The sequence below is a fragment of the Anarhichas minor genome, unplaced genomic scaffold, assembly GCF_050575085.1.
Source record: "Anarhichas minor isolate MPS153535 unplaced genomic scaffold, ASM5057508v1 ptg000011l, whole genome shotgun sequence".
NCBI classification, from domain to species: domain Eukaryota; kingdom Metazoa; phylum Chordata; class Actinopteri; order Perciformes; family Anarhichadidae; genus Anarhichas; species Anarhichas minor.
The window spans coordinates 14,388,906-14,415,000 of NW_027466457.1; the positions used below are offsets into that span (position 1 = coordinate 14,388,906).

Genomic DNA, 26,095 nt, shown 5'->3' on the forward strand with positions numbered 1-26,095 from the left:
GTTCTCAGGTTTTTTCTGGTGTTTTCTTGTCGGGTTTCAACCTCTGAAAGAAAGAAAAAAGAGAAATTAAATGTAAATTTAAAGCTTTTCAAAGGACAAAACTGACTGCTGTTCATCAATAGTCCATTTACAAATCATTCCAAAATTATTTAAATCCATTTGTGATTAAATACATCAATTGTCAAAAGTCAATTTATGTGTTATTGCCTAAATTTGAATAATTCTGCTTTAATTTTTGTTATTAAAATACATTTGTTGCAACTTTTTGTCACTTTTTAAATTAGCAGACGATGCTCTTCATGCAACAAAAGAATATTAAAGAAGAAGAAACTTTATTCACCATGTCCCTGAAGGCTTTGCAGTGCTCACATCTGGATGCTTCTCCTCCGCCTGCCGAAGGCCTTGGCGCCGACGTTGGTGGGGACGAAGTTGCTGTTGCCCATTCCCCCCGACCGGCTCAGGAAGTCCGCCAGGCGGTGAGTCACGCAGGTTGCCGTGTTGCAGGCTCGCTTCTGTGCTGTAACGCTGCTTCAGGAGAGCAAACGAGGGGTTAACGCCAAGATCTGGTGTGACATCCATCCATAGGATACTGACACACAGATGCTACACACAGTATTTCTGCATACAGTTCATTTTTTTGAATCAACGTTAACGTCACAGCACAGAGAAGAAAACAGGACGTACAGGTTAAAAATATGCGAGTTTTAATCGCATATTTTCTTAAGTTCGACATTTTTCTTACCTTCGGACTCGAAGAGAGCTTCAGAGATAATTTCAAGGATGCTAGGATATCCTATTTACGTCCATATTTGCAAACATGTTCATGAAGTACCCACTGACTAGTCCTAAGAATGAAAATGAGCTACGGCTTCCTGGTAGAAAAATACGTTTATTGAACAAGAAACATGGTGTCGCATGAATGGATCATTTATTAATGGTTCCGATTAAGTGATCTCTCCCAACTGTTAAGTTGCAGGGGCTTTGAAATGCCATCAAGTGACTCCACGCACAGTACACAGAGATGGATGTCTGAACTGGCTCCTGAATTACATAAACCAAGTCTGATTGTCTGAAAATTATTTGGGACAAATCATTCTCTGCCAAAAAAAAAAAAAAAAAAAAAATGCAGGGAGGAGATAAGAACTAAAAAGTTTAGTTGCCGTTAAAGGTCATATTCTTCTCATGTCAATCAAGCAGGTAAAATCAACATGCACTTGCCAATCTGAAAAAACAATAAGGAAGAAACTGGGGACAAGGAGAGGAAGAGGAGGAGGAAGAGATGCAGTAAAGGTAGAAGAGGAAGGGCTTAGATGCTGTCAAACGTCTCGCCGTAGCTTGCATAGCTGTCGCTCTCAGGCGCACTGCGCTTCTTGCCGGGCGTTCCGGCTCCCACGTTCGTGCGGGGGAACGTCTGCAACTTGTGCAGCTCCTGAGACAGTTTGCCCAGCACACAGGTGCTGAGGTTGGCGCACCGCTTGGTTAGGGGCCTGTCCATGCTGTCGAGGGAGGGGGGGGGGGACACACAAGAACACATGCAGAGAGAAACAGGCTCATAGGCATGGCAAAAAGAACATGCGGGCAATACTTTCTTCATCATGTCTTTCTTTTCCCTGCCAATAGCGCACACGTGCATTTCTTTCTCATGCCATAAAAAAGTACAAATAAAAGACATCCACCTCCCTATAGCATCATGCCCCCCCCCCCCCCCCCCCCCCCCTTCCACACCATTCAAAGAACCTGTCTTCCATCCCCTCATGCGCCAAACCTCCATCCCCACCCCCACCCCGAGTCAATCCCCTCTTGTCACATCTTTTACACCCACAGAACAAACAGAAACCAGTCGCTTCCCACTGTCATGCAACTCCACTTAATTGACATCATGCACACTTATCCGTTCCGTTAGGCATACACTGTTCACATGCCCGGCGGGCAGGCTGGAAATAGTCGTCCGATCAAACAAAGTCAAATCAAACTCATCCATGCGGGAGCAGGGTGATGACAGAGAATAGGGATTTTCTTTTTATGTGTTTTTCTGAGAAATCATTTTTTAAATCTTCTGGTCAACTAGGAAGTACATACCTCTACGCCTGATTGAACCCAAGTGGGGCGGTAAAAAGACGCATCTTCAATGGTGTTAAAGTGAAACCAGAATATATGACACACAAAGTCCAGAGCTGTCCATTTTACCTTTACATTCCACTGTTTAACTCTCCATCCTGTCAAATCTTTTTATTTTTTTAAAGGATTCAATTACAGATGAGTCACGTGTTTGTCGTCTGCGTACCTGTTTCCCTCAGTTGCCTGCTGCTCCAGCTCCTCCGCCGTCATCTGCACAAACTCCTTGACGATGGCGTTGAGTAACCTTCGCGCCTCGTAGTCCGTGAGCGTGACTCGGTCCGACATGGACTCTAAAACCGGTCTGTGGCGAAAAAAGGGATGAGCGGGGTTGGGAAGGGGAGGAAAGGCATTGAGATCAGGCATTAAATCCTTCGCTGGAATGATCACCTGCAGTTAAAAGGAGCGATTGGGGGGTGGGGTGTTAGGGCGGGGCAGGGTGGTGGTGGAGTGGCTGGATGGATAGGAAGGGTCAGGGGGTTGGCTGGGACGTCACCAACTCTGAGAGGGATGACGTCTGAGTTGGAGGGCCCCCGGCCAACGCAAGGAAACAATCTGCGGAAAGTGCCCCATCTGAGAGAGGGGCTGATGTGCAACCGGCTTTTGATTTATTACAAAATCGATGGCTTCATGGGAACAATGTGGGGATTGGCTTGAGTGGGGTTTCATGTATATATATAGATTTATATACATTTATCTTAAAACCTTCACCTGCCAGTTTCACTTTTTTGGTTCTTTTTTAATTCCATTATTCCCTTTTTATTACATCTATTGCGATTGCATCCAATTATAATTGCAAAAACACAAACTTTATATATGGATTAAGAAATTAAATGTATGTGATTTACATTCTTTTTTCTTATATGTATGTGGTTAAAGACATTTTTTACTTATTTTACACCTAATAACTCAACTGGAGGCTATATTTAATCCTGCTCATGCAAAGTGCCAAAATGTACCATCATAAATGATTAAAAGGAACCAGAATAAGCATATTTAAAGTTAGTGTGCATGCACAATATTACACACTATCTGTATGTTCTGCTGTACACTTGATCTTTGAATGTGTTTGCACCTCTTTGCATCAATCTATCCCAGTTCTTCTTATTTTCCATCACGTCTGAAAATGTTGTGTCTTAAAATATATTAAAGACAAACTATAAACTATATTCAACATGTATTTTTTTTTAAGATTTCGACCCTCCTCTCCTTCCCACTGGTTACTTGTGATTCTAAAAATTTGGAATCTTACGTCCATTCTACTTTTCCGTACATATTTCAAGGTGCAGCCAAAATGCACGTCAGCTGGGAGTTTGAAAAATGTTGAGTAAAAATTGTCTCACCTGGCAGGGGCGGCTTGTGAGCAGTACATCTGGCAAATGACCAGGGCGTAGGCAACGAGGAAAGCAGAGATCTTCAACATCACCATGGTCCCCTACGCCGCAAGAAAGACAACCTCCATCAGCTCCTTGTGCACAAGACTGCTGCCATTCACACTCACACCGCTAGAAATAAGTTTGCAGGTCACCTAAAAATCTACAAAGCAACATACGTCTAGAAAATACACCTGCTGATCCTCTCGTGCTGTTGGGAAGAAGTTGCAACAAGAAAAAGGGCTTCCTGTCACTTCCCAGAGAGGTGAGCTCAGCTCTGCCCACATCTCAGCTTGCCACTATTTTAGCCGTGGTCTCCTGCTGCACATCCTCGCTTTTACTTCCAAACAACACCCTTTCAAAATCTGAAATCCCCCCCCCAGCCTACTCTTCTTCTGCAAAACGCACTGTTCCTCCAAAACATCCAGCCCAGAGCACAGGACAGGTAGTTCTCTCATGTTGTACGCTGCAGGTCCTGGAGTGTGTGTTGGTGTGTGTTAGTGTGTTGTGGCGGGGGGGGGGGGGGGGGGTTAACTAAGGGGGGTCCTGGTCTACGCAGGGCATGTAGCACTTGCTAGCGCTGGAAGAGGAGGGGTAAAATAGGAAGAGAGGGAGGGGGGACTCCAAGCTTGCCAACTCCCTAAGGGATCAGTGCATTAGTGTAACGAGCTGCCAGCACTCTCTCCCTCTCTCACACACACACACACACACTCTCTCTCTCTCAAACACACACACACACACACACACTGAAACCTCGTTCCTCCTGTCCATCTCTTCTTTCCTATTCCTCATTCACTTGCTGTTCTGTCACTTTAGTCCCTTTCTTTCTGTCTTCCCTCCCATTTTCCTCCCGTTTTTCGGTCCCTGGCCTTCAAGTAGCGGACTGGACCCCTTTTGAAAAATGTATGGCGGTGCTGCCGGTGACCCCCGTGGCCACACTCCAATCCCATTACCAACACTATCACGTCACCACAGTCCAACGCAGTGGCTCTGTGTCCATCTCCCCTCTCTCATCCGCACACACGCAAACAGCTCATCAGGTACATTCGTAGTCCCAACACATCGCCCAACATTAAAAGTAGACACTTACCTTCAGTGATAATCACCCAGCAAAAAAAATAAATAAATATATATCACTATGTATCTCAATGCGAAACACAATAAGTTGACTTTCTCTCAACTTGCAGAACAACTCTTGATTCTGTTGCATGCAGCGCCAACGCAGCAGCCTATATATCCCACCACTTGGATTTGTGCATTGACTGTGTAGGTGTTTAATTATCCGTCGGCAGCCAATCGCGTCGCTCTGATGCCATGGCGAGCCAATGGGACGCCTCCTCTCAGTCCTGGCTCACTAATAAGGGATATGGCTTTGCGCTGACGTCATTCCTCAGTCAGTAAGTGCTCCATTCACAAAATCCTTCAGTCGTTTGGACCATTTGCTATCCCCAATTTGCATTGATGTCATTAATTAAATAGGACGCAAAGCAAGCTGGTGTCCATTGAGAAGCATCACCAGCAATACATATTTTAAGAACCTTCCAAAAATGTTGCACACATTGCATGCTATATCTCAAATGCCAAATCGATAACCTCCCCCCCCCACTAGCACCGCCGCCACCCTCAGCACTTGCAGGCGGGGCCATCTGCTGGGGAGGGACGTACACTACACAGTGACGCACTCCTGGCCTCTTCATTCATAACGCTGTTTGGATAGCACCAACTCCAGCTCCAGCTCCACACCCACTGTGTGCTTGAGCTCAGTGTAGACACAATCAGCTTATGTAATCTTGATTCACCGCAACTAATAAACTCAACCACATGTGTCAACTCTGCTCAGAGTATCGGCTAAACTACTTTCAAACTACGAGGCATTGTGTGATTGTCTTCTTCTGTAACCTAAATTGTGTATTTTTTTTAATCAGTCTGATTAACCTGAAGCACATTTGTTGTCTCTTAGCAGCTTCTGTATGTATGACAACCTCCCTCCCCTCCTACAGTGAAACATCAAACCACATTCAGTTAATAAAGTGATACCACAGTCAGTCCAGTAATGATCACTGCCGCCCGGGCCTCCTCCCACACACTGAGTAAACGAGTTGTCCTCGGCAAAGACCAATCGATGACAGCCTCCGACAAGAGCCGTATCTCAAAAGCAATTACACATCTGTTTGTCGTGCAGCATCGTCTCAATTCCCTTCCTTTTCATTAGTGTGCAGGACAGCGTGTGTGTGTGTGTGTGTGTGTACAGTGGGTGTGTGTGTTTATCTGTGTCTGCGTGTGCTTACAGTCTCTGCACAGTGGACTAAAATGAATGGGCGTACAGTAGGTGTGTGCGTACGTGTGTGTTCTGGATTATATGTCAGAGTGAAAGAAGAGGAGGGGTTGCCTCTCCTCGTCTGCGTCATAGAGGAACCCCATTAGACAGGATGAGCCTTTTAGTGCTATTGAGCCACAAGGCTCACCCATGTCAGACACTAAATCACTGCTGAACAGACAGCTGCTGGGTCTCGAGCTACGAACCCACACAGCTACTTTCTACCTGCACGTCCATCGTCCTGACTAACTTATTTCACAGTGCTGGACAAATTGAAGCATACTGTACCAGGAGACCACTTACTTGTTTAAAAATGAAAACTTTATTTCAAACACTCATATGTCTTTTGACCTTTTATCCAAACTTCAAGCCCTGTTTCATGCCCTGCTCCAATGAGTCACGGCAGACTATGAAGTCTTGAATGTCAATACTCTAATTTGACTATGTTGGTGTATTCTGTTCAAACAATAAATTGCTCGTCTGTCCGTCCAGGGAGAGGGATCCATGCTCTGTTGATCTTCCTGAGTTTCTTCAAAATTTTCCATGTTTTTCCTTATCCAAATTGAGGGTTGCTTGATTTTTTTACTTGCGGCATCCGCAAGGGTAGCGAGTGTCCACGCAGTCAGAGTGACGTCCTACCACCAGAAACACCCCCTTGGCATGGATCCATGTGCGCCAAATTATAAAGGCTGCCATGGCGAAGGCATGACCCGCCTTGCTCGGCCCCTGATTGTCTGGTACTAGTTGCCTTCATTGGTAGGATTGCTTAGGTTAAGGCACAAGGATTGAGATTGGTTTGGGTAAGGGTAAGGGTATCAGGTTAAGCCAATCAGTGGCAGAGTAGAACGTCTGTCTGTGACTTCCAGCATTTTTAACTACACGGCCGCAGATGGGCGGAAACCGTGCTAAAACAGTGCTTTAGACATGAGTTCTCCATTCACTGCCCCCTACAGTTTGGGAGAATATCTGTTTGCCGCAAGGAGAAACCAGGCTGCAACTGAAGCCAATGCGTAAGTGCCTGACACTTGCATTCTTTCTAATGGCCATCAGGGGGCAACTCCTCTGGTTGCAAAACTAATTCTGATCGTATAGAAGAGATGGCGACGGCCAAGAACCTAGCCGTGGTCCACAAACCAATAGTGATGTCATGGTGACTACATCCACTTCTTATATGTCCTGGGAAAGGGATCCCTCCTCGGAGTGTATTTCCATGCTGCAAATTGCATGAAACTGCACGCAACAACACTTAACCCACTATTCTCTCATCCTATGACTAAACTACTTTTGTATTTACCAACCCACCTACCTACTAGCCTAACTGCCTATCCATATTTACATATTGTATAGGCAGACTAACCAGTCTTACTTTCTACCTACTTATCTAATGCTTCTAAAAAACAGAGAAGTTTGGGCATGTAAAGAACAATAAAGTATGTGCGTGTCCGCATCAGAGTGTGTAGCAGGGAGTGAAAACAAAAGGACATATAACTGTCAAGTGTACATTTTGTTCACTTTTAACTTAAACTGAAGGTCTGTATGATCATCTACTATATTGAGTGTTTGAACAACCCTTTCAAAACGTATTGATTAAACTGTGTGGTCATAGTTAAGAAAATAAGGTGTTTCTTTAAACCTTAAATGTATGAGGGGGCCAACACATGCAATAAAAAACAGCATTAACACATTAGCAGGGTAAGAATAATCACGTTTATCATCATGTAAAATTAAAGAAGCAGAACCTCCTGCAGATAAATAGATCCAGACCCAATGCTTTATAAGAGACAAAATAAAACAAAATATTATCATAGAAAAATGCAATTGTGTGTGGAAGAAGTTATCAGCTGATACATATCAGCAAAGGGATCAGTGTCTCCATTTTACCGCTTTTATTTGGTTCAGTAGTTTACCAGAACACACACACACACACACACACTCTCTCTCTCTCTCTGAGTTAATGACGGATCAGTGACCAATCACAGCACTCTAATGTGTCTCTATTGTGCATGTTAAGCTTTCATCAACACCGTGTTAGAAGAGAGTTTGACTGCAGGAGGCAACGCTGCAGCCCAGTATTTCCTTGTGTTTGTTTGATAAAACCTTGAGCCTTTAAAAAAATAAAAAAAGTCTATGTTGGCTCCTGATGCTACACATGACCCCAGTCGCTTTACATAATGAGGCAAACAGCTTATTATTTAAACTCTGGTACTGGATTTGTACTTTGTATCGACCGATTCCCAAATCCCAGGTATCGGGACTGAGAAAGTCAGTGCATCTCTACAACACGGTTGTGGGTTGTAACTACATGTCCAGTGGTCCCTCATTCTTTGTTACTTGCTGTCATTTCCCCTTTCCCAATAAATTTATAGCTGATTGGCACCTCCCTTGAGTTGATTGGAGGGTTATTCAGATCACCTGTTGTGCAGGGTGTGAGGACCGGCTGCTGATTAAGAAATGAGAGCAGCTTGGTGCGTTTCCCCTCCTGGCTAATCAGGTTGTGACAATGCCTTTTCTGTGCCACTCCTTTTTTCATGGAGTATTAAGGCTCAATACTCCTTTTATGAAATGAAGCGGCAAAACAGGTTCATGTTTGCAGAAGATGCACGACTGTTTCTCAGCTGACAGCTGCTGTTATGGCTCTCTCCTCCTACACAAAACAAATAAGTGTGACACTATGATATTGAATCTCCAGTGGATATGTGTTGCTTCAATTTCAATAACTTGTAAAGCAATTGATTAAAAGCAGGCAAATGAGTGTGTTCGTGACTCTAAGTAAAGGAAAGAAAAGGTTTACAACCACTGGTTTCAATACTTGGAAGTGACGCCCACAGTTAAATGGAAACCGTTCCGCTGGATGAAGGACATTCTGGGAAATGCTAGAAATCACTAAGTAGCTACACGGACGATTGACTTTAATACTGTTAAAGATGCTTTTAACTGTCACACTTACATGACACTTAATAGCCTGTGAATCCCGTCTTATGTCGTTCCTAAGAAGCCCATTTAAAATATGCTCATGTCTAAGAAATTGTATATATGTTTAATTTTTGCACATAGTACTCACAGCTATATTTTCACATTTTACATTTATAACGGCTGCATCTATTCTGTATCAATCATTGCTTTGTCAGAAACACTATTGCATGTTGAAAACATGCTATTATATTATATCACTGTGTGAGGAAAATGAAAGGTTTTATCTGTCATTGCCCCCAGTCAATTATGCAATTATTTTTCTCCTTATTAGCGCAAAATTGATTCTACACTGTAGATGGAAAAATCCTGGATAATAGCGGCTTGCTGCCTTTTACAAAATGCGACTGCCTACAATATCTTTTTTACCTAAACACCAACTCTGAAGTCACATATTAGCTTGTCAGCCGAGTTAGGCTGCGCCACAAATTAACACATTGATTTTACAATGTTTAGTTTGTGGGTTGCTGTTCAAATTGATTCAAACAAATACATTTTATTAACAGGTCAAGCTTTTTCTTTTTTCAAAAAAGATTGGAACTAATGATTCTCATGAATTATTGTCAAGATCACTTTTTGAAAAAAAAAGGTTAATACGTCTGCCTACAAAAATCAAAAAGTTAAACTATACTAATAATTAGATAATAATTTGATCACTGAATAAAAATACCTTGTTACTGAATTGCTAATTAATTGTTAGATTTAATTAGCTGTTTGTTTTGAAGTCTGTTGCTTGTTTCTTTTATGTGACACTTTTTATTGACATTTTTTTATTTCTGCCGTCTTGGCCAAGATATTTTGTGTCTCGACGGTAAAATAGATGGTTAACTAAAAAAAGAAAAATGTGGAAAAGATGTCCATCCCTGTTTCCAAAAGTCAAATACCACGTGTAAAATGTCCAACTGTCAATAGCCTGAAGATGTTAAATTTACCATTAAGATATTAAGAAAAAACATCAAAACGACATTTTTCTTCACTTTTTCTGCCGATCGACTGATCTATTAACCATTCAACCTCTAGCTCTATCATATGTCTACAATTAGACAACTGACATTAAGTGAAGGACAAGAACAAGCGAACAGCGAGGTCCCATCTCTCAAACTGTAAATATAAGCAGTATTATACTGTTATATAGTTTATGTACAAAAAGCATAAATCATGTTGGGACGACGGTGAAATCCCCATTGGGAAGGCCGTGAGTGTTGATAGGGTCAAAGCAGGGAGATCTGATCTACGAATGGCACCGCTCACCGTTGGGCACCTCCCAGTCAGTTAAGGCCTGGCCCATCCAGATAAATCACTTCCTGAAGAGAAAGGAAGGCGAAACAGCACTTAAGTCATTATCCAACTGCTGCCTCCTGTAATGGCTCTCCATCTACAAATCGAATCAGTGGCTCGCCACCACACAGGAGGCTCGCCACCTGATTAAATGTAAGTTCAAGTGGTGGAGCTGGTGTCACTTTGTGTTTTACATCAGGGAGAAGGGGGGGGGCTGTGTTTAACCACCTGGGATGGGGTAGCAGGTTGGAGTGGAGGATGTGTGGCTTCCAGCAGGTGGTACACGTTGTACTATTTGTTTTAAACCGACGGGACGAGTGGCTGAGTAGAAGGTCACGCTAACATTTGGGGACAGGTCATCAGTTGAGGAAGCATGTAAAATGTCAAGGAGCACGCATTTTTTGTCGCTCATGCCCAGGCATTAGGGAGATTACATTCAATCGTTGAAACCTCCCCAAAGCATCAATCAGGAGGCTTCGACTTTGCAGCGTGGGAGGCCTGTCGGCCCCCAGAATCTGACATCACTGTCTGAATGGCTGGGCTTGCTCGTATCTACTCCACATTCATTCAAGAAGTGGGGGCAAACAAGTAAAAAAGAGACCTCTCAGCAATCCATAGCCAGACACTTACCGATGCTGTGGACTGACAGAGCAACACTAAAGAGGGTTTGTGTTTCCGAAAAGTGCCCGCCGGGAGTCCTATTTATCATGATTACACCAGAATGAATGAAGTGACCTGATGGCTGACGAGCAGAAATATGCTGCAAGTGGATTTGAGTCGTGCAGTGATTATGCTGGCCAGCTTGGCTATATATAAAGCCTTATTAGAATCATTAATCATTTATTTAATCCACTCACATTTCCTAATAAAAGGTGAGACCTCTTGCAGTCCTAGACGCTGATGCATAAACAACTTCAGTCTTTTTGTGGGCCATTACAAACACTGAAGCCAATACATCAACAATCCAGCCAAACGGTGATTATCCATTCATAGCTTAGCTAATAACTCGGCACAACAGGTCAGTTAAACTTTGGATATCTCCACATGCTGAAGTGGTATCCTTTTTATCCTTTTATGTTTGCTTGAATAACTCTGGTGTACCTTGAGAAACCATGGAGTGACTCAGACTGCTGCCCTGTCAAATAGCTGAGCGGGGGCAAGCAGTTCCTCTCAAGTATCTTAAGGAAACTTGGCTCTCGTCTTTGGAGTCATTTCAGATTCAATCACACTTGATCAACTTGGACCACGTCCCGTGGTATTTATAGAAACTTAAACGTTATGCGGTTACAAAGCCTGGCGGAGACCCAAGAATCTGCCATTATTTCTGCCTCTGCAGCAAAGCTGAGAGTTGGACATTTCTGGCTCTCAGTATGGCTCAAAGATGCTCAAGTTACAATGAAACAGAGAAGGAAAATCTTCAATAAGACATGTATTTGAAGATGTGTTATTGTTTTACCCAAAGCTAGATCTACTCTATTTGGATGTGGCTTTCAGCAAAGGTTTAAATAACCATCTCTTTTTGTGTTTCTTCTTTTCCATTCGTGCAATATTTTTTTCACAATCTGTTCCTTGATATTTTCCTAATAGAGCAGATAAACAACATTTTGACATTTGGTCAGATTGATAAAACCAAGTTGCAAGCGGCAAGCAAAAAAGAAACAATATACAAAACCGAGACAGGACAAAGACATGACAATTACAACGAACATGGAAATAGTTGTTGGCCGTTCCATCATAATTAATAATGTTGCTAAAATGCCTGATCAAGTCCGGCTCAAGCATATACTCGCTATTATGCCCATCTTGTAAAATGTTCTCAGGGAGCCCTTCGTTATGCACCTAAGTCCATGTTTTGCACAAATAGATGGTTTGTGTATTTTATCAAGGCCATCCTCCAAAAGCTCCTCAGAAATCTCCTCTCCCGGATTCACTTCCACTTGTGTCCCATGGTGACTCATTGGGTAGGTTCGGAAACTCAGTGACTCATTGGGTATGTTCGGAAACTCAGTGACTCATTGGGTAGGTTCGGAAACTCAGGAAATCTACCACTGCTCCTGAAGAGGTCTTGTTTAGCCAGGGCAAATAGGTCTTTAATTGTGTTGATGCCTTGGTTGGACTAAAAGGCGCCATCTACCAAAGATGGAGGACGAGCATGATTTGCAGTTATTGAGTTTTGACGTGAAGTGTGACTTGAGACCAAAACAACGTCTGAGCTTGAGCTGATTCCAGATTCTCAAGGACGTTTTGACAATTACATTTTTTCATGTTGTCAGAGTTGCTCTCAATGGGAGAATTAAATAATGCTGGAAGTTACACTGGCCCACAGGAGGTAGCCTCCATTTTAAGCCATGGGCGGGGAGTGGTATGAGCATGGTAGTAGAACGGATAAACTGGCATGGCGGGAAGACATGCACTAGACTCCGACACTGTTGTGATATATGCCACGACGGCATGAGTGAGTCTGCGAGTCGTCGCAATATTGCTGATATGGATGTTTAGTTAGCCTGTAGCTAGGATTGTATTAATCTAAGATTTTGTGCCTCATATTTGAGCGATTTTACCCAGCGCCTTTGGCCTCTGTAAAAATTGCTTGCTTGCTTATCATTTCAGGGGAGGATAATAAGTACACATCATCCTTTGAAGAGCTTGCTCTTCTTATGAGAGGAAAATATCTCACATTGCGGCCCATCAAATTCCCGACCCATGAACCTCTTGTTTCCCTTGTAATCTCACCGTCGTTGACGTAATTGAGTCTTCACCAGTTAATGGTTCAGCCGGCATGGCAATGAAATTAATATGGTGTGTTCGGCCATTTTATTTATTTTTTCTTCACCACCAGAAACAGGACAGTTTCTCCAATTAGTCAAATGCAGTTAAAAGCACCCTTCAGTCGTAAAAGCCATTATTGTGACAGGATGATCCTGAAGCACAAGAGGCCATTAAGGGGGTTTAATGAGTAGATTAGCCGGAGCAGCCAGGTGTCTCCAGAACAACACTTGATCATACGCCCACCTAGACCTCAATGATGCCACCGAAAGTGTCTCCCACCCATTAGGTGACCAATCACAGAAGACTAGTCATGTCGTAGCTCTTAACTTCACCAGTGGACAGCTTTATTGAGAAAAAAAAGTACATGTTCCTCACTTCTTGCAGGTAAAGAAAGATTTTCTGGCTGTGTAAAAAACAATGTTTTCTTTACAAAAGAAACTGATTCTCTGAGAAGATATTCCCTCACGAAATCCAAATATATCTAGACTTTAGTATGTCATTGGATTTCCAAAGCAGCCAAGAGTCAAATAGCATAAACATCAAATTGAGCTAACCTTTTGCTATGAACCCAAATTCCTGTTTTCTGGACTTCTTCATCTGAGTATTGATTGGCAGGCCTCCCTGTCCTCATTTGCTGTCACGCTTGTTCAATACTGACATCAGGATAAAACCCAAAGTCGAAGCTGATGACATGATCACAGAGCAGTGGCTCTCACTAATCAGTTACTGACTATATATCAGCATGTAAACAAGTAAGGCACACCTTTACTAAACCATGAACTTTCATATAAATCTGACATTCAAGCGCACAAAATCATCACATGAAATTTAAAGCATGGGGATGTTTCAGTTTTGAAGCTAGTTAGTCAAATTAGTTAAAGCTTTTTGTTGTCTGGCTTTCCTCAGTTGTCTGCATGTTACGCATGTTATACATTGACATACTAATATAAAGGAACTTCAACTAGCATTTAACTGACCCAAACCGAGCACCAAGGAACAGAAATACATTGGTGACGTCAACGTCGAGCTCATTGAGCTGAACTTCACACGAGCCAGAAATCACACCGATGAATCACACAGCAGACTGGCTTTTGTGTCAAACGTTCATCTGCTGTGAAATACCTCATCGCCTAGAAAAATGTGATCAGGAGCGACAATGAAATGGAATGGATGAGTCATGATGAACCGTAAACCTCTCCCAACTTCTTCCAGCTCTCGCAATCATCAAATCATGTGTTGTCACCGATTTGACAATCGTGAGGTTTGAGTTGTCACTTCTTTTCTTTGTGTTTTTTTTTGTTGCCGTCATCCAATAATAACCTGTGGATATTAAACAGTGCTGCGCTGTCTGACAGAAGACAATGCTCTCATCTCTAAAGCGACCACTCACATTAGTTTTATTCCAGAACTGCAGCGCTAGATGAGCAAATGCAATTAATGCACAATGTTTGCCGGAGAGCCAAAGTAATGATTGGATGTCTCCGTTCCGTAGGCTTGGCATCATCAGATGTTTCTGCATTGACACTGAGGAGGGATGACAAATTAACAAATGGTTCTGATGCTTTTAGGTTTCAAATGAATTGAGGCTGCGTTGTCATCAAAAATCAAACATCTTTTCTTTTATATTCACATTCAGCTGTCCAGAATGACGAGCAGAGACATTCTCCGTCTACTTATATTGTGATTATATGAAGTTATTTTGTCATGTAACTGCAGCTTGGATTAATTCTGTTTTTTTTTTTTTTGCTTCACTTAAATCATGAACTGAATCCCAAAATGTGCATCAAGCTGATTAAGAAATGACTGATATATTCTAGCAACATATTCATTTTCATTACACCAGAAAACTAAAGTATCAGACGGATGAAAACTGTAGAGACGACTCGTTGTTTAAGAGTTTATTCTCTGTGTGATGAACATTTAGGATCAGACTAAGCTTGTCAGGCTCGGCTTCACATCAAAGTCATTGTACAGGTTCATATTACGTTATTTGGACCCAAAGGTAGAGTTGGTTTGCAGTTGACGAAGCAACGTTTTTCTATTTTTACAAAAAACACATAAAAGTACTCAAGGCTCTAATAAAATCTAAAACCACCAAAATAGAATAAATAAATGAGTCAGATGATATTAACACCTAGGTGTCAAAAGCCAACAATACTATTTGCAACCCTGTTTATATAGCATAGCAGCAACAAGCATCCAGATGTCCGTAGCTAACAATAATAACTATTAGAAGAAGAACATATTAGAGGATTAGAAGATTAGCCTTTTGGCTTTCTTTATGACGTGAGATTAAGATGCATGTTCAACTTTGCAGTGTATAAATAGCCCAATAGCTGCCAATTGACTTTTCTCCATGCAGTCACAGGCTGCACAGACACTCCAGATAAATAAATAAGAGTTGCTTCTATAGCATCAGTGCAATGTTGCTACGACTTGTTCATCTGACTGATGTCTGCAGGAACGGTTGGAGCTGAAGACTACAAGTTTGAAAATGAGTGTGGCGTTAGAAAGAAGTGAAACAGACATCTGTAGCTCGCCCCTCATATCTGTTAGAGCGACTTGAGGCTACATTAGCCTCCACTAGCATAACACGTACGAATCTCAGAACAAACTGCCGCCAGTTGAGTTGCATTGTGGGTAATAAAGGCATCTGGCAGGGGGAGGGGGGACAGTGATTTTTTCATCTCCTCTTATGTTTGTGTTGTGTCCAAAGTATGTGAGTCTGAGTGGAGTCTCCAAGAGATAAATCCTCTCACAGAGAGAGCCCAGCTTTACAGATACAATACTGAGTTACAAAAGGGATTTCCCTGCAGCTCATGCTGCACACAGTCCCTGGATGTTCTCTTCGGGTTTCACTAGAGCAAACTTTATCACCGAAAATGTGTATTAATGAACAGTTTTTGTGTTGGAATATGTTCTTTCACCTGCCACTCAATGACAAAATCAACAAAATGAAAAGTCTGACCACGTTCTGTTGCATTTTTCATTGTATATCTTACTAAAATGTGGTTTTAGAAACAGGTTTATCATGGTTATCATTTTAAACTTTAACTTTAACTCCTCCAGCACCAGTGCAGTCTCCTAAAACTCCCTGTAAAAGTTCTACTCAGTGAGCTGTTGTCAGATGCAATCAGAACATTAAAATGATGGATTCCGGTACTCTTGACACTGATGTGGGTGCATTTCCTGGCATTAAAACAATGAAAATGACGGATAGGAAAACTGTAATCGCTGTTAACATAATGACTGAAATCTGCTCCTTCCAGAACTGCATTTCCTTCCTACAGTGAAGAGTAATCAATCACTTCTCACAGCAACCTCATAACTGTTAGCCAGAATTTGAGTGACTCAAAAGTCAGTATGTATGCATGTGTGCTGGCATCAGGTGGTTTAAAGTGAACCAGGTTCTATTGTGTGCTTTATAAAAACATTTTAAAAAGCCTGTGTCTGAAACGTGTTGGCTGTCTATTCTTAGGTTCATGCAAAGAGACTATCTATGAACCTGCTGATATTATTAAGTGCCCCACAAAGTCCTGCATTTTTTTAATTATTTATTTTTTGTGCCAGAAAAAAGCCTCTTCAGCCATTTGCTACTGAAATGCTGCATAAGCGCTTTCGTCAAACTGACGGCAGCGAACACGGTCTCTCTGCGAGACCTCGCCTCGTCTCTCATACGTATATGCACCAGCCTTCGCTGTCGGACACATTAATGCCAATGACGACACACGGTGTTCATGAAATGTATATATGGAGGGGGGAGGGGCTTTCCTCCGTTTGCTGTGCGGCTGGTGACCCCTGACCCGCCTCGTTACAGGAGTGCCGCCGGCTTAATGCAACTTTGGCAAAGCCGCCACCTTTTCCCGCCTATTATCCCCGTCATATTCCGGGCTAAAACACATCGCTGACCTACTTTGAGCAACAAGGGGAGGAGAGTTGTGCAATATTTAGCCACTTGGGATGCAGAATTAGTTCTGTTTAGTAAAGATGCACTGCTGATGTGTTGTGGTCATTCAAGAAGAAGTGTTAGCCTGTAGCTCAGGTGAAAGCCACGACTAAGTAAGAGAAAAGAAGAATCTGTGCTGATGCCATCACATATAAAAATATAGTCTTATTCAAAGAAACATAAAGGAATTAAATCTCAAATTGTGACGGCAGGAGTTCACTCTTTCCCCATGAGATTAACACAAGCTGAAAAACATGAATGGGTAGAGGAATGGGAGCGCTCACACTCTCTTCTACTCCTTAAAACACCTCCGCCTCCCTCGTCTCCCCCCCTCCCCCTCCGCCACCACGTGCCAGCACAGAGTCCACAGTGTGGCTTGGACCCATCCCACAGTGACTCAGGCTGCTCTCCATTTGAAAAATTAAACGGAAGGCCGTTTGGCAGAGTTAAATGAGGCCCCCAAGAAAAAAAAAAAAAAACTTGCTGAGCTCAGCACAGCTCCTACAATCTCAATCACAAAGGAGGAGGTTGGCGCGCTGATGTAATGGCCGCCGCCGTGCTGCCGCTGCCTTGGCAGAGGAGGAGAGCTCGTCAGCACAGCCCTACTAATTCATCTTCCCACCCCACCCTCCTCTTCCTCCTCCTCCTCCTCCTCTTCCTCCTGGATCAAGGGTACATCAGATATCATTAAAAAAGCTTAAAACCAAACACGGAGCAGGATGTGAGAGAGGATGAGGCATCAGTGGGCATTTCTCTGAGAAATTCTCCCTGGAGAAATTAAAAAAGATGTTCCAATTTGAAAACCAGGATAGCCTAGAACGAGTTGACCACAGAGGATGTTCGGTATTAATGCATGTGGAATACATCATTTATTACAGGCTCACCTGTCAGCATCTCTCCACCTGTGGAGCTCTTCTACAGTCATATAATATCTAACAACAGTGGAACCATTAAAGGAAATGTTCCCCACTATTCCATCAATAACTTTAACAACTCGCCCATTGTACAAAAAGGACTCTGAAGTGTTGGAAGAAGCATTCAGACCCTGAAGTAAAAGAAGAATGACCCCAATGTAGAAACATTCTATAAAGAGTCAAATTCAAGAGTTTACTTGAATATAAGTACAGAAGTTGTATCAGAAAAATGTACTTTAACTATAATGTATATTAAAGAAATGATATGTAAAAAACTAGCATAAAATGGAAATAAAATTGTACTGAAATGCTGAAATTATATAGCATATATATATATATATATATATACAAGCTTTAAAGCAGCATGAATTGAATTAAAATCTCAAAAAGTCTTAATAATTATATCAACTATTCAAGAAACATCAGCTGCTGCTTCATAGATAATAAATGAGCTGCTGACTTTGTCAAACTGTGACACGTCACACCAAAATGAAATTAATATTGTAGCACAGCTCACTCTATATTAACATGTTTTTGAACCTTATTTTGGTTCAAGTCCACAGTTGGTTATCAGAGGACAGACCGATCTTGCACTCCAGTTTAAAGGTTGTCTGCAGTTTCCAGCTTTTAGAAATGCTCAGTGGATGAGAAGTATTGACCGAAGTGCTCCGTGGCACAGAAATAACATATGTGAATTATTAAAATGGGTGACATTTACCTTTTTAAAGAAGCAGACAGCACATAAACTGCTTTTGAGTTTCCACAAATGTATCTACACGATTGCTTGTATTGTTTATTTATCTATAGATAAATAAACAATACAAGCAATCATGTAGATACAAGCTAAATAATTCAGTAATTGAATGTATACATTCAATTACTGAATTATTTAGCTTGTTTGACATATAAGAAGGTGGACATTACATCTCATACAACTACAGAAAGTTCAACTGCTAGTTGCATATTTTAATTTGTGCACCAGTGACTTTACCTGCAACTGGTGCATCACAGTTTCGTAGTATGAGTAAGGACCAAGAAAATAAGAGTTGGTTTCAAGTTGAAAGGATAACACAAACTTTGAAATTTAACTAAACTCAGACACTGATTATGGAACATTGTCCGTTCAGTGTAAATCTGTTTAAATTACTTTTAAAGAAAAAGGAAATAGTTAATTTTCAATATTTTAATCTCCATAAGTGTTTTCTGCAGACATGGAAAGACATTTACATGCAAGTATAAAACAACCACCGTTGTCTACATGTCTCTTTGTGTCTCTGCAACAGAAATGTGTTTCATGTCAACGTCCACAACCAAACGACTCACCAGAGTGTCTTCTTCTAATTTACTGCTGCCGCCTAGTGGCGATGCACGAACATTGCGCCTGTACGGTCAGTGCAGATAAGACTAAAAACAAGAATGAATAGATTCAGGGAGGAAAGTACTTTAACTTTTTTGTTTACCATTTAATAATAACTAAATAATTTCACACAGTGTGAATATAAGTAAAATCACTGAGTGTGATCATCGTACTCTTTATCTTAAATTCTAAAATTTAAGTACATTTGGAAATGTTTTTGCGTTTGTATGAATGTAAATGTTTAGTTTTGTCTTCTTTATTGATGATGTAAAAATACCTATATACATTCATCTTTTTAAAATCGTAGGATGATATGACAACATATCGTGTATTCTGTGTGTTTTTTACAGACAGCCACAACTTTACTCAATCGATCACTGATTTACAATCGGGGCTCGACTATTTTCCCTGACGTCGCATCCAGGAAAATAAATCAAGTTCGGATCACAGTTACAGGCGGAGGAGACACTTAAATCAGAGATGGTAAGTGTAAATGATATTTGAATGAAGTTAAGCAATTTCACATTATATATATAAAACACTGATACAGTAAATAAATCGCACAGCGTGTTCGTGTTGTATAATTTATCACAAAACCTAGAAAACAAATCGAATTTACTCACACCAAGCTAACGTTAGCTAGCTAACTTTTGACTGCACTGTGAGTAAGCAAAACACCGTCAACTGCTAACGTTAGCCGCGTTCATGCCGGCGAAATGACGTGTGACCCAAATAATCGGTTCGTGGCTAACATTTATCGTATTATATCACATTAAAGAACGTCTGTTAATAACCCGATGCATTTACATTTAGCGCCCCAATACTGTAACCTGCGTTGCTGATTAGTTAGCAGGCTAAAGCTAAGTGGCTAGCAGATGCTAGCCAGCTCAGGCTGCGTTTAGCTAGCATCAAGTCTTTTACTTTCGTTTTACTTACGGTGACCTGGTTTTGGCTTTAGACTAATAACTAATTTAGTGAATTACAATACATGAAACTCCTGTTACTGTTCACTGTAGTAATATAACAAAATTGAATAATAATACAACAAACTTTCGCACAGTTTGCATGTCATCCAGCTAATGTCAGCTAGCTTTCTGCAGGACTACGATTAGCTAAAAGAGTTTAATGCTGACATATGTCGCTAACGTTATGTATTAATCATCATTAACGTCCCGCCTCTATTTGGTAAGTGGCTGCACACAAAGTTGGGCTTATCAATTATTCAGTCGTGGTAGAAATGTAATACCCGAGTCTAGAAAAGTCCAGAATGAAGACGGACACAGAGCCTTGTGTAGTAGTCACAGTAGTAGGAAAACCGTTGATGATGCAAGACAACTATGTAAGCTCAGCTCTTGTGTGTTTCTGTAATGATGTTTTTTAAAGTGTCACTTTCAAATTATGGCTTGTTTTTGTATCCTTAGTTCCGTAATCAGTACGACAACGACGTGACGGTATGGAGCCCGCAGGTGAGTCGCTGCTTTACCTCTGACTTCTCTGAGAAAGGTAAATGTGTATGTATCACTGTAACATGATTCTTGTTCGTGTCGGTCCAGGGTCGTATTCATCAGATCGAGTATGCCATGGAGGCAGTGAAGCAAGGCTCTGCAACTGTGGGACTCAAATCCAAATCCCATGCAGTCCTGGTGGCTCTAAAGGTTCAGTTCAATGTCTCGTCTGTCAGTGATTATGCTTCTAGTGGAGCACTCCCTCGAGAAGTGGATGACTTTATTACATTTAAATATTGTTTTGAGCCTAAATTCATTCCAACATCAAGTGTTTCCCGTTTTTATTTGGAGACACAGCAAACCATAGAAGAAATGTAGGATATCTGTAATTTAATGGAACATTTAAATGTATTATAACATACAAAGACACATGTAGCAGATTATTATATTAGACAGTCGAAGGACAGCGTTTGGTTCATGCCTGATGTTTTCACGTCTCTGCAGAGAGCCCAGTCTGAACTGGCTGCCCACCAGAAGAAGATCCTCTATGTCGACAACCACATCGGCATCTCCATTGCTGGACTCACTGCTGACGCCAGACTGCTGTGGTAAGTGCCGGCTTTCTTGAGGAGCTTGCTGTTTATAATATCTAAATCATACTAACGTCCTGTCTTCCACAGTAACTTCATGCGTCAGGAGTGCTTGGACTCTAGATTTGTCTTCGACAGGCCCCTCCCCACGTCACGTCTTGTCTCTCTTATTGGCAGCAGTATCCTCACTAATGTTAGCTTGACTCTCAGTGGTTATAATGGCCAGTTCTCCTTGTGTGAATACTCCTATAAAGTAAAATGATTGTGAATGGCAGCCGTGATCCTTAACCGATCCTTCAGAAACCCAAATCCCAACACAGAGGTATGGAAGGAGGCCCTATGGTGTTGGACTCCTCATTGCTGGCTTTGATGTAAGTTTGCATTTAGTTTATTTATCTACAGTGTTTTTCTCTTGTGAAAACGTTTGACCGTAGCTCCTGTTTGTTTTGTCGTGTGTCACCCAGGATATGGGACCTCACATCTTCCAGACCTGCCCGTCAGCCAACTACTTTGACTGCAAAGCCATGTCCATCGGAGCGCGCTCTCAGTCTGCTCGCACCTACCTGGAGAGATCCATGGACAAGTTCTCCGACTGTAAGACCAAGCTCACTCGCCTTCCCCCCTCTGATTATTAAATGCATGATGACAGTTTTAGATAAACTCTTGACATATTTACTCATCACTGTTCTCTCAGGTTTTCTTTTAGCATCTTCTTAGTTGAAACATGTACGTCCACAGTACTTCACTGTGTCTTCCTCTTGCTGTATCAAGTGGAAGTACTTGAATTAAGTGTTTTGTTCTCAGCTAATCTGAATGACCTGGTCCAGCACGGCCTCCGCGCTCTCAGAGAAACCCTCCCCGCCGAGCAGGACCTCACCACCAAGGTACGCCAACTCTCTCCCCTCCGGTCTGTCGCTCTGCTACACCAGAGATTAATGGTCTGTCTCTTAAACCAGACGTACACTGGTCTGCCTGTGATCAGAGCTGTTTGGGAAAAGTGTCAAGAGCGTTAAGCTTAGTTTGTGGGATAAATATGAATTCTGAAGCTCACATAATAGGTGAAATATGGCTTTTAGTTTTTGTACTTTCAATGTCATTAATAACTTAATTTCAACTGATCAAAGCAAACTTAAATGTTATCAAAGCTCAACCCTAGTCGGCATTGATGATCTTTTAAATGTGATGGCATTCAGGCACACTCTCAGGTATGCTTGTCGTTCTTTCAGAATGTTTCCATCGGCATTGTGGGTAAGGACATGGAGTTCGTCATTTATGACGATGATGATGTTGCTCCGTTCCTGGAGGGGCTGGAAGAGAGGCCACAGAGAAAGGTACTGCAAGAGCATCTATCAAGTCCGGTTAGGACTCGTTCTTTTCTTCTCCACACGATTAGTGCAAAGCTAGAGATCTGTCTTCTGAACGCTGGTGTTTATATTCTCTTTAGATCGGGTTAGACAGTCGGCAGTGCAAGATGTAAATCCTGCTCTTTAGTCATCGCTTGGTGACTTACTGTCATAAAATATCCTCACGTTCTGAGGTCGAGGCAGATATTTTCAATGTTTTTTTGTTAAGAACTTGAAAGTGAAATTTTAGAGATGCATCCCTTTAACGTCTCAGATTCCCTGTTTTTTAAAATCTTTTTATTTAATATTAACTTCCTGATGTTTGTGTGTTAAACCTCACTTTTGTTTGTGCGTCAGGTCGCCCCGCCTGCAGATGAACCCGCCGTCGCTGGAGAGGTTGTCCATGAGCCAATGGAGCACTGAGGCCGACCACTTCCTGTCATCTGGAGGGGGGGGGGCACACAAACCCAGACCGACCTGACACTTAACTGCAGCTCACCAGAGTCAATCTTAGAGGGGGAGAAGTTGTTGTGATGTGCCAGTCGTCAATCCAAAATATCCTGCTAACATCAACCAACGTGATGTGATGTTGCTTTTGTTTGAGCAAAATGTTCCATTATACAAGTAATAAACTTTTTTTGAATTGTTCTGCAGCTCCTCATTTAAAGAGTTGCTACTTAATACACGTTCAGTATCTGGATGAGCAACATTGCATGCAACAGTCAGAGCCGCTGAGTTCTACAATATTGATCTTGTTACAATTTAGAGTAAAAATGAAAAACGACACCTTTAGTAAGATAAGAACCAGAACATTTTATTTAGTTTCTCCACGGTATTTTAATCACTGACCTGAATGCCCATGTGCTCTTTAAAATAAATAAATTCAGTTTATAAAAGTAAAAATCTAATTTAGAACACAAATGGGTTTTTTAAAAAGCTTAAAACGTCAATACAGAAGACAAAAGATTTCTCCGCCACAAACACTTCACGGGAAGACGGACATCTTTCTGCGTCACCTGTTCTTTAAAGTACAGTGCATTAATTGTGTCATCTACAAATGTTCATAACGATGGCAGGAAGTTGAACACGTCGAGGAGAGTCGGAGGACGTGTCGAGCGTCGTATCGCTGGAGCTCCAGACAACGTGAGGGTGTCTCCTACTTTATGGGTGAGAATTACAATTCTGCAGTTATTGAAAACACAGATAGTATCGAAAGACCGTAAACAAATACTTTCTATTTGAAAACCTTCTGTTGTGTATCGGCCGCCATCACAAAGAGCATGCGAGCGGACGCCGATGTGCCTCGATGTCTAGCTCCAGTTACACTGGTGCTTTAAAGCTCCGTGTCCCCAGAATCACAATAAACCACCTCACTAACCTACAGTGGTGCCAGTAACACCATAACATGTCATCAGTGTTTCCTTTCTTCGCCAATTACCTTTTTTTTTTTTCTGTTTTCAAAATATATTAATTAATTTATGAATATTAAAACCACCTGTAATCCAAGCGCTTCATGTAAATAAAACATTTTAGAGGAAAAGAGGTTAATTGTGCGAAAAGACAATTGAAATATGATAAATAATAAATAGTACAACACTGGGTTTGTGTTCATATTCTGAGCACATTTTTTACATCTAATCTTCTCCTGGAAGCATCTTAATGTTTAAATAAAAACACTTCATAAATGTATGCATTAGATAGTTTTATAAGTGTTATGAGGCCCTGGTTTTTTCTTAAGAAATATTTCAGTGTGGTACTGTTTTAAGACACTAAACTATACTCTTTCCTTTAGTATCCAGTGGACAGCTGATCCTATAAAACTCACTCATTCACTTTAAGTAAAGCTAAACGAGGCGCACTAACAGGACCCCTCTGATGAGAACAGATTCAGAGTCAGTGCGAGGCTTTCTTCGCTCTCCTCCTCTTGTTCCTCCGTCTGACAGCGCTGCAGGAAGCTTCTGTCTCCGTCGTCCCAGTGAGCTCCTCCACCTGCTCCTGCTCCATCACGAACGTCACCGTCAGCGTGACCTCCGGCTCGATTTTTCCCGCTGCTTCTCTGCGTTCACTCGCGTCCGCCTCGACGTTTGCGCCTAAATCTCTCTCTGGACCCGCGTCCTCCTCACTCACCGCTGTGAAATCTGGTTCTCTCTCTTTATTCAGGTCCTCTGCTCCCTCAGCAGCATCTCCTCCACCCGCGACCTCCCCGGGAGCGTCTTCCAGGTCGGCTCCGTCGGCTTGTGTCCTCTCCGTCTCCGTCTGTGGACTGTGGGGCTGCTGGCTGTGCTGACAGCAGCAGCGGGAATGTTCCCACTGCTGCTCAGGCTCCTCTGGGTAATCTGCAGGAACTAGAGAGAAATTGAACGAGCCATTAATTGACCGACTTCTAAACTTTATTTAGAAATAGTTATAACGGTGCTTTGGCAGACAAAGCGAGGTAATGAAACCATTTAAACCACTTATCTACCTGATCGAATATTTAGAAACATTTACAATCGCTTAAAGTTCTGTCTCATACTCTGATAAGATGAGGGGAAACACTGGCTGGTTAGCAGGCGGTACATGAGTGTAAAAACGTACATGAGTTTCATGTTATTAATATGTCTAAATAAAATAACCGCTGTGAGCGTGCGGAGTGCGTGTATACCTTCCCAGTCCTCCTGGGTCTTCTTCTGTGGTGCCAGGTCTTCCATCAGCTGGCCCTCCTGCATCACCCGAGTGATCTCCGTCAGCTGCTGCAGGAGACTCTCCTCCTGATCCGCCGTCACGCCGTTCACCCTGCAACACAGAACCAAACCGTCCTGAACATCTGAACTTAAGTAACAGATGGTGTGACTGTGTCCTGTTTGTCTTTATCTTTGCTGTGGAAGAGATTGTTGAACGTGCGTAATGAATGAGCAAATACACCAATGAGCTCCATCCAACCAGTACTTCCTGTCAGGAGAAGAGAGGGAGGAGGCGCCCGGATGAAATGACTCCTCGGTTAACGTCACCCACCTGTCAGGACTGTGGTTGACGTTGGACACGATGTTCTCCATCACCAGCTCGGTCTCCCTCAGCTTCTCCTGCAGCTGAGCCAACTCAAAGTCAGCTGAAAAAATTAACCAAGGAAAGAAGTTTAAAACACAATCTGCAACTCGTCTCACTGTTAAGATGCTTCACTGGAATCAACGTGCCAGAAAATACCCAGCATTCATGCGTTTCTCACTACGTTAAAGAAGAGCCGGAGAGATTTCTGAGAGTAAAGCAAATCTCTCATCATTTTAAAGCTACGAGGAACTTTGATTCTGTGTTGATTCTGGCGCCACCCTGTGGACAACAGCGGTAGTGTTTCCGAGCACCAGGGTCCCTTTAGAAAACACTTCAGCTCTTCTGGCAATCGTGATAACACTTTTAAACTAATTTTTCTGTCCTTTTCTTCACTTGTTTTGCGCTCTATTCTGATTTAATATCAACTTTCTTTTTCCCCTTCAGACTCAGCTGTTTTCTTTCATCAGATGATAATAATTAAAATGTTTTAAACCGTTTTTAATGAGCCCTGAATGATACTCACTGATCTTTCTCTTCTTGTTCTCCGAGCGAACCGAAGAAAACCTGCTCTCTGTGGGCTTGTTGTTCCCTTTAGATGTGATCTAACAGAGACAGAGACGGTGACAGAGACAGAGACGGTGACAGAGACAG

The 26,095-nt window shown here is 42.1% G+C and overlaps 3 protein-coding genes across 6 annotated transcripts in view; 1 reads left to right on the top strand and 2 right to left on the bottom strand.

The window, feature by feature from the left end:
• Positions 1–389: 389 nt before the first annotated feature.
• On the bottom strand, positions 390–20,743 carry LOC142947765 (calcitonin-1-like). Of its 3 annotated transcripts, XM_076089574.1 has the most exons (5): positions 20,286–20,742; positions 19,006–19,086; positions 3,459–3,550; positions 2,285–2,419; positions 390–1,496 (listed from the first exon to the last, which is right to left on the bottom strand). In XM_076089574.1, the coding sequence occupies exons 3-5, from the start codon at positions 3,542–3,544 to the stop codon at positions 1,307–1,309; spliced, it is 411 nt and encodes a 136-aa protein (XP_075945689.1). In that variant the 5' UTR covers positions 3,545–3,550; positions 19,006–19,086; positions 20,286–20,742; the 3' UTR covers positions 390–1,306. The 3 variants fall into 3 exon arrangements, with proteins under 3 accessions (XP_075945689.1, XP_075945690.1, XP_075945688.1); XM_076089575.1 differs by lacking the exon at positions 19,006–19,086 and having other exon boundaries at positions 20,286–20,743; XM_076089573.1 differs by having other exon boundaries at positions 19,006–20,742.
• psma1 (proteasome 20S subunit alpha 1) lies at positions 19,410–23,065 on the top strand. 2 transcript variants are annotated; one of them, XM_076089572.1, is made up of 10 exons: positions 19,410–19,522; positions 20,461–20,505; positions 20,593–20,694; positions 20,989–21,092; positions 21,165–21,253; positions 21,375–21,445; positions 21,539–21,668; positions 21,879–21,958; positions 22,301–22,405; positions 22,775–23,065. In XM_076089572.1, exons 1-10 carry the CDS (start codon positions 19,520–19,522, stop codon positions 22,838–22,840), a joined length of 795 nt encoding a protein of 264 aa, XP_075945687.1. In that variant the 5' UTR covers positions 19,410–19,519; the 3' UTR covers positions 22,841–23,065. The 2 variants fall into 2 exon arrangements, with proteins under 2 accessions (XP_075945687.1, XP_075945685.1); XM_076089570.1 differs by lacking the exon at positions 19,410–19,522 and adding an exon at positions 20,292–20,378.
• ric3b (RIC3 acetylcholine receptor chaperone b) overlaps positions 22,779–26,095 on the bottom strand; it is a 5,347-nt gene continuing 2,030 nt past the window's right edge. The window contains exons 3-6 of the mRNA XM_076089576.1: positions 25,968–26,046; positions 25,412–25,505; positions 25,062–25,192; positions 22,779–24,762 (exon numbers count right to left, since the gene is read on the bottom strand). Coding sequence (XP_075945691.1) covers positions 24,311–24,762; positions 25,062–25,192; positions 25,412–25,505; positions 25,968–26,046 — 756 coding nt within the window. The 3' untranslated portion in view covers positions 22,779–24,310. The remainder of the gene's footprint in view (positions 24,763–25,061; positions 25,193–25,411; positions 25,506–25,967; positions 26,047–26,095) is intronic.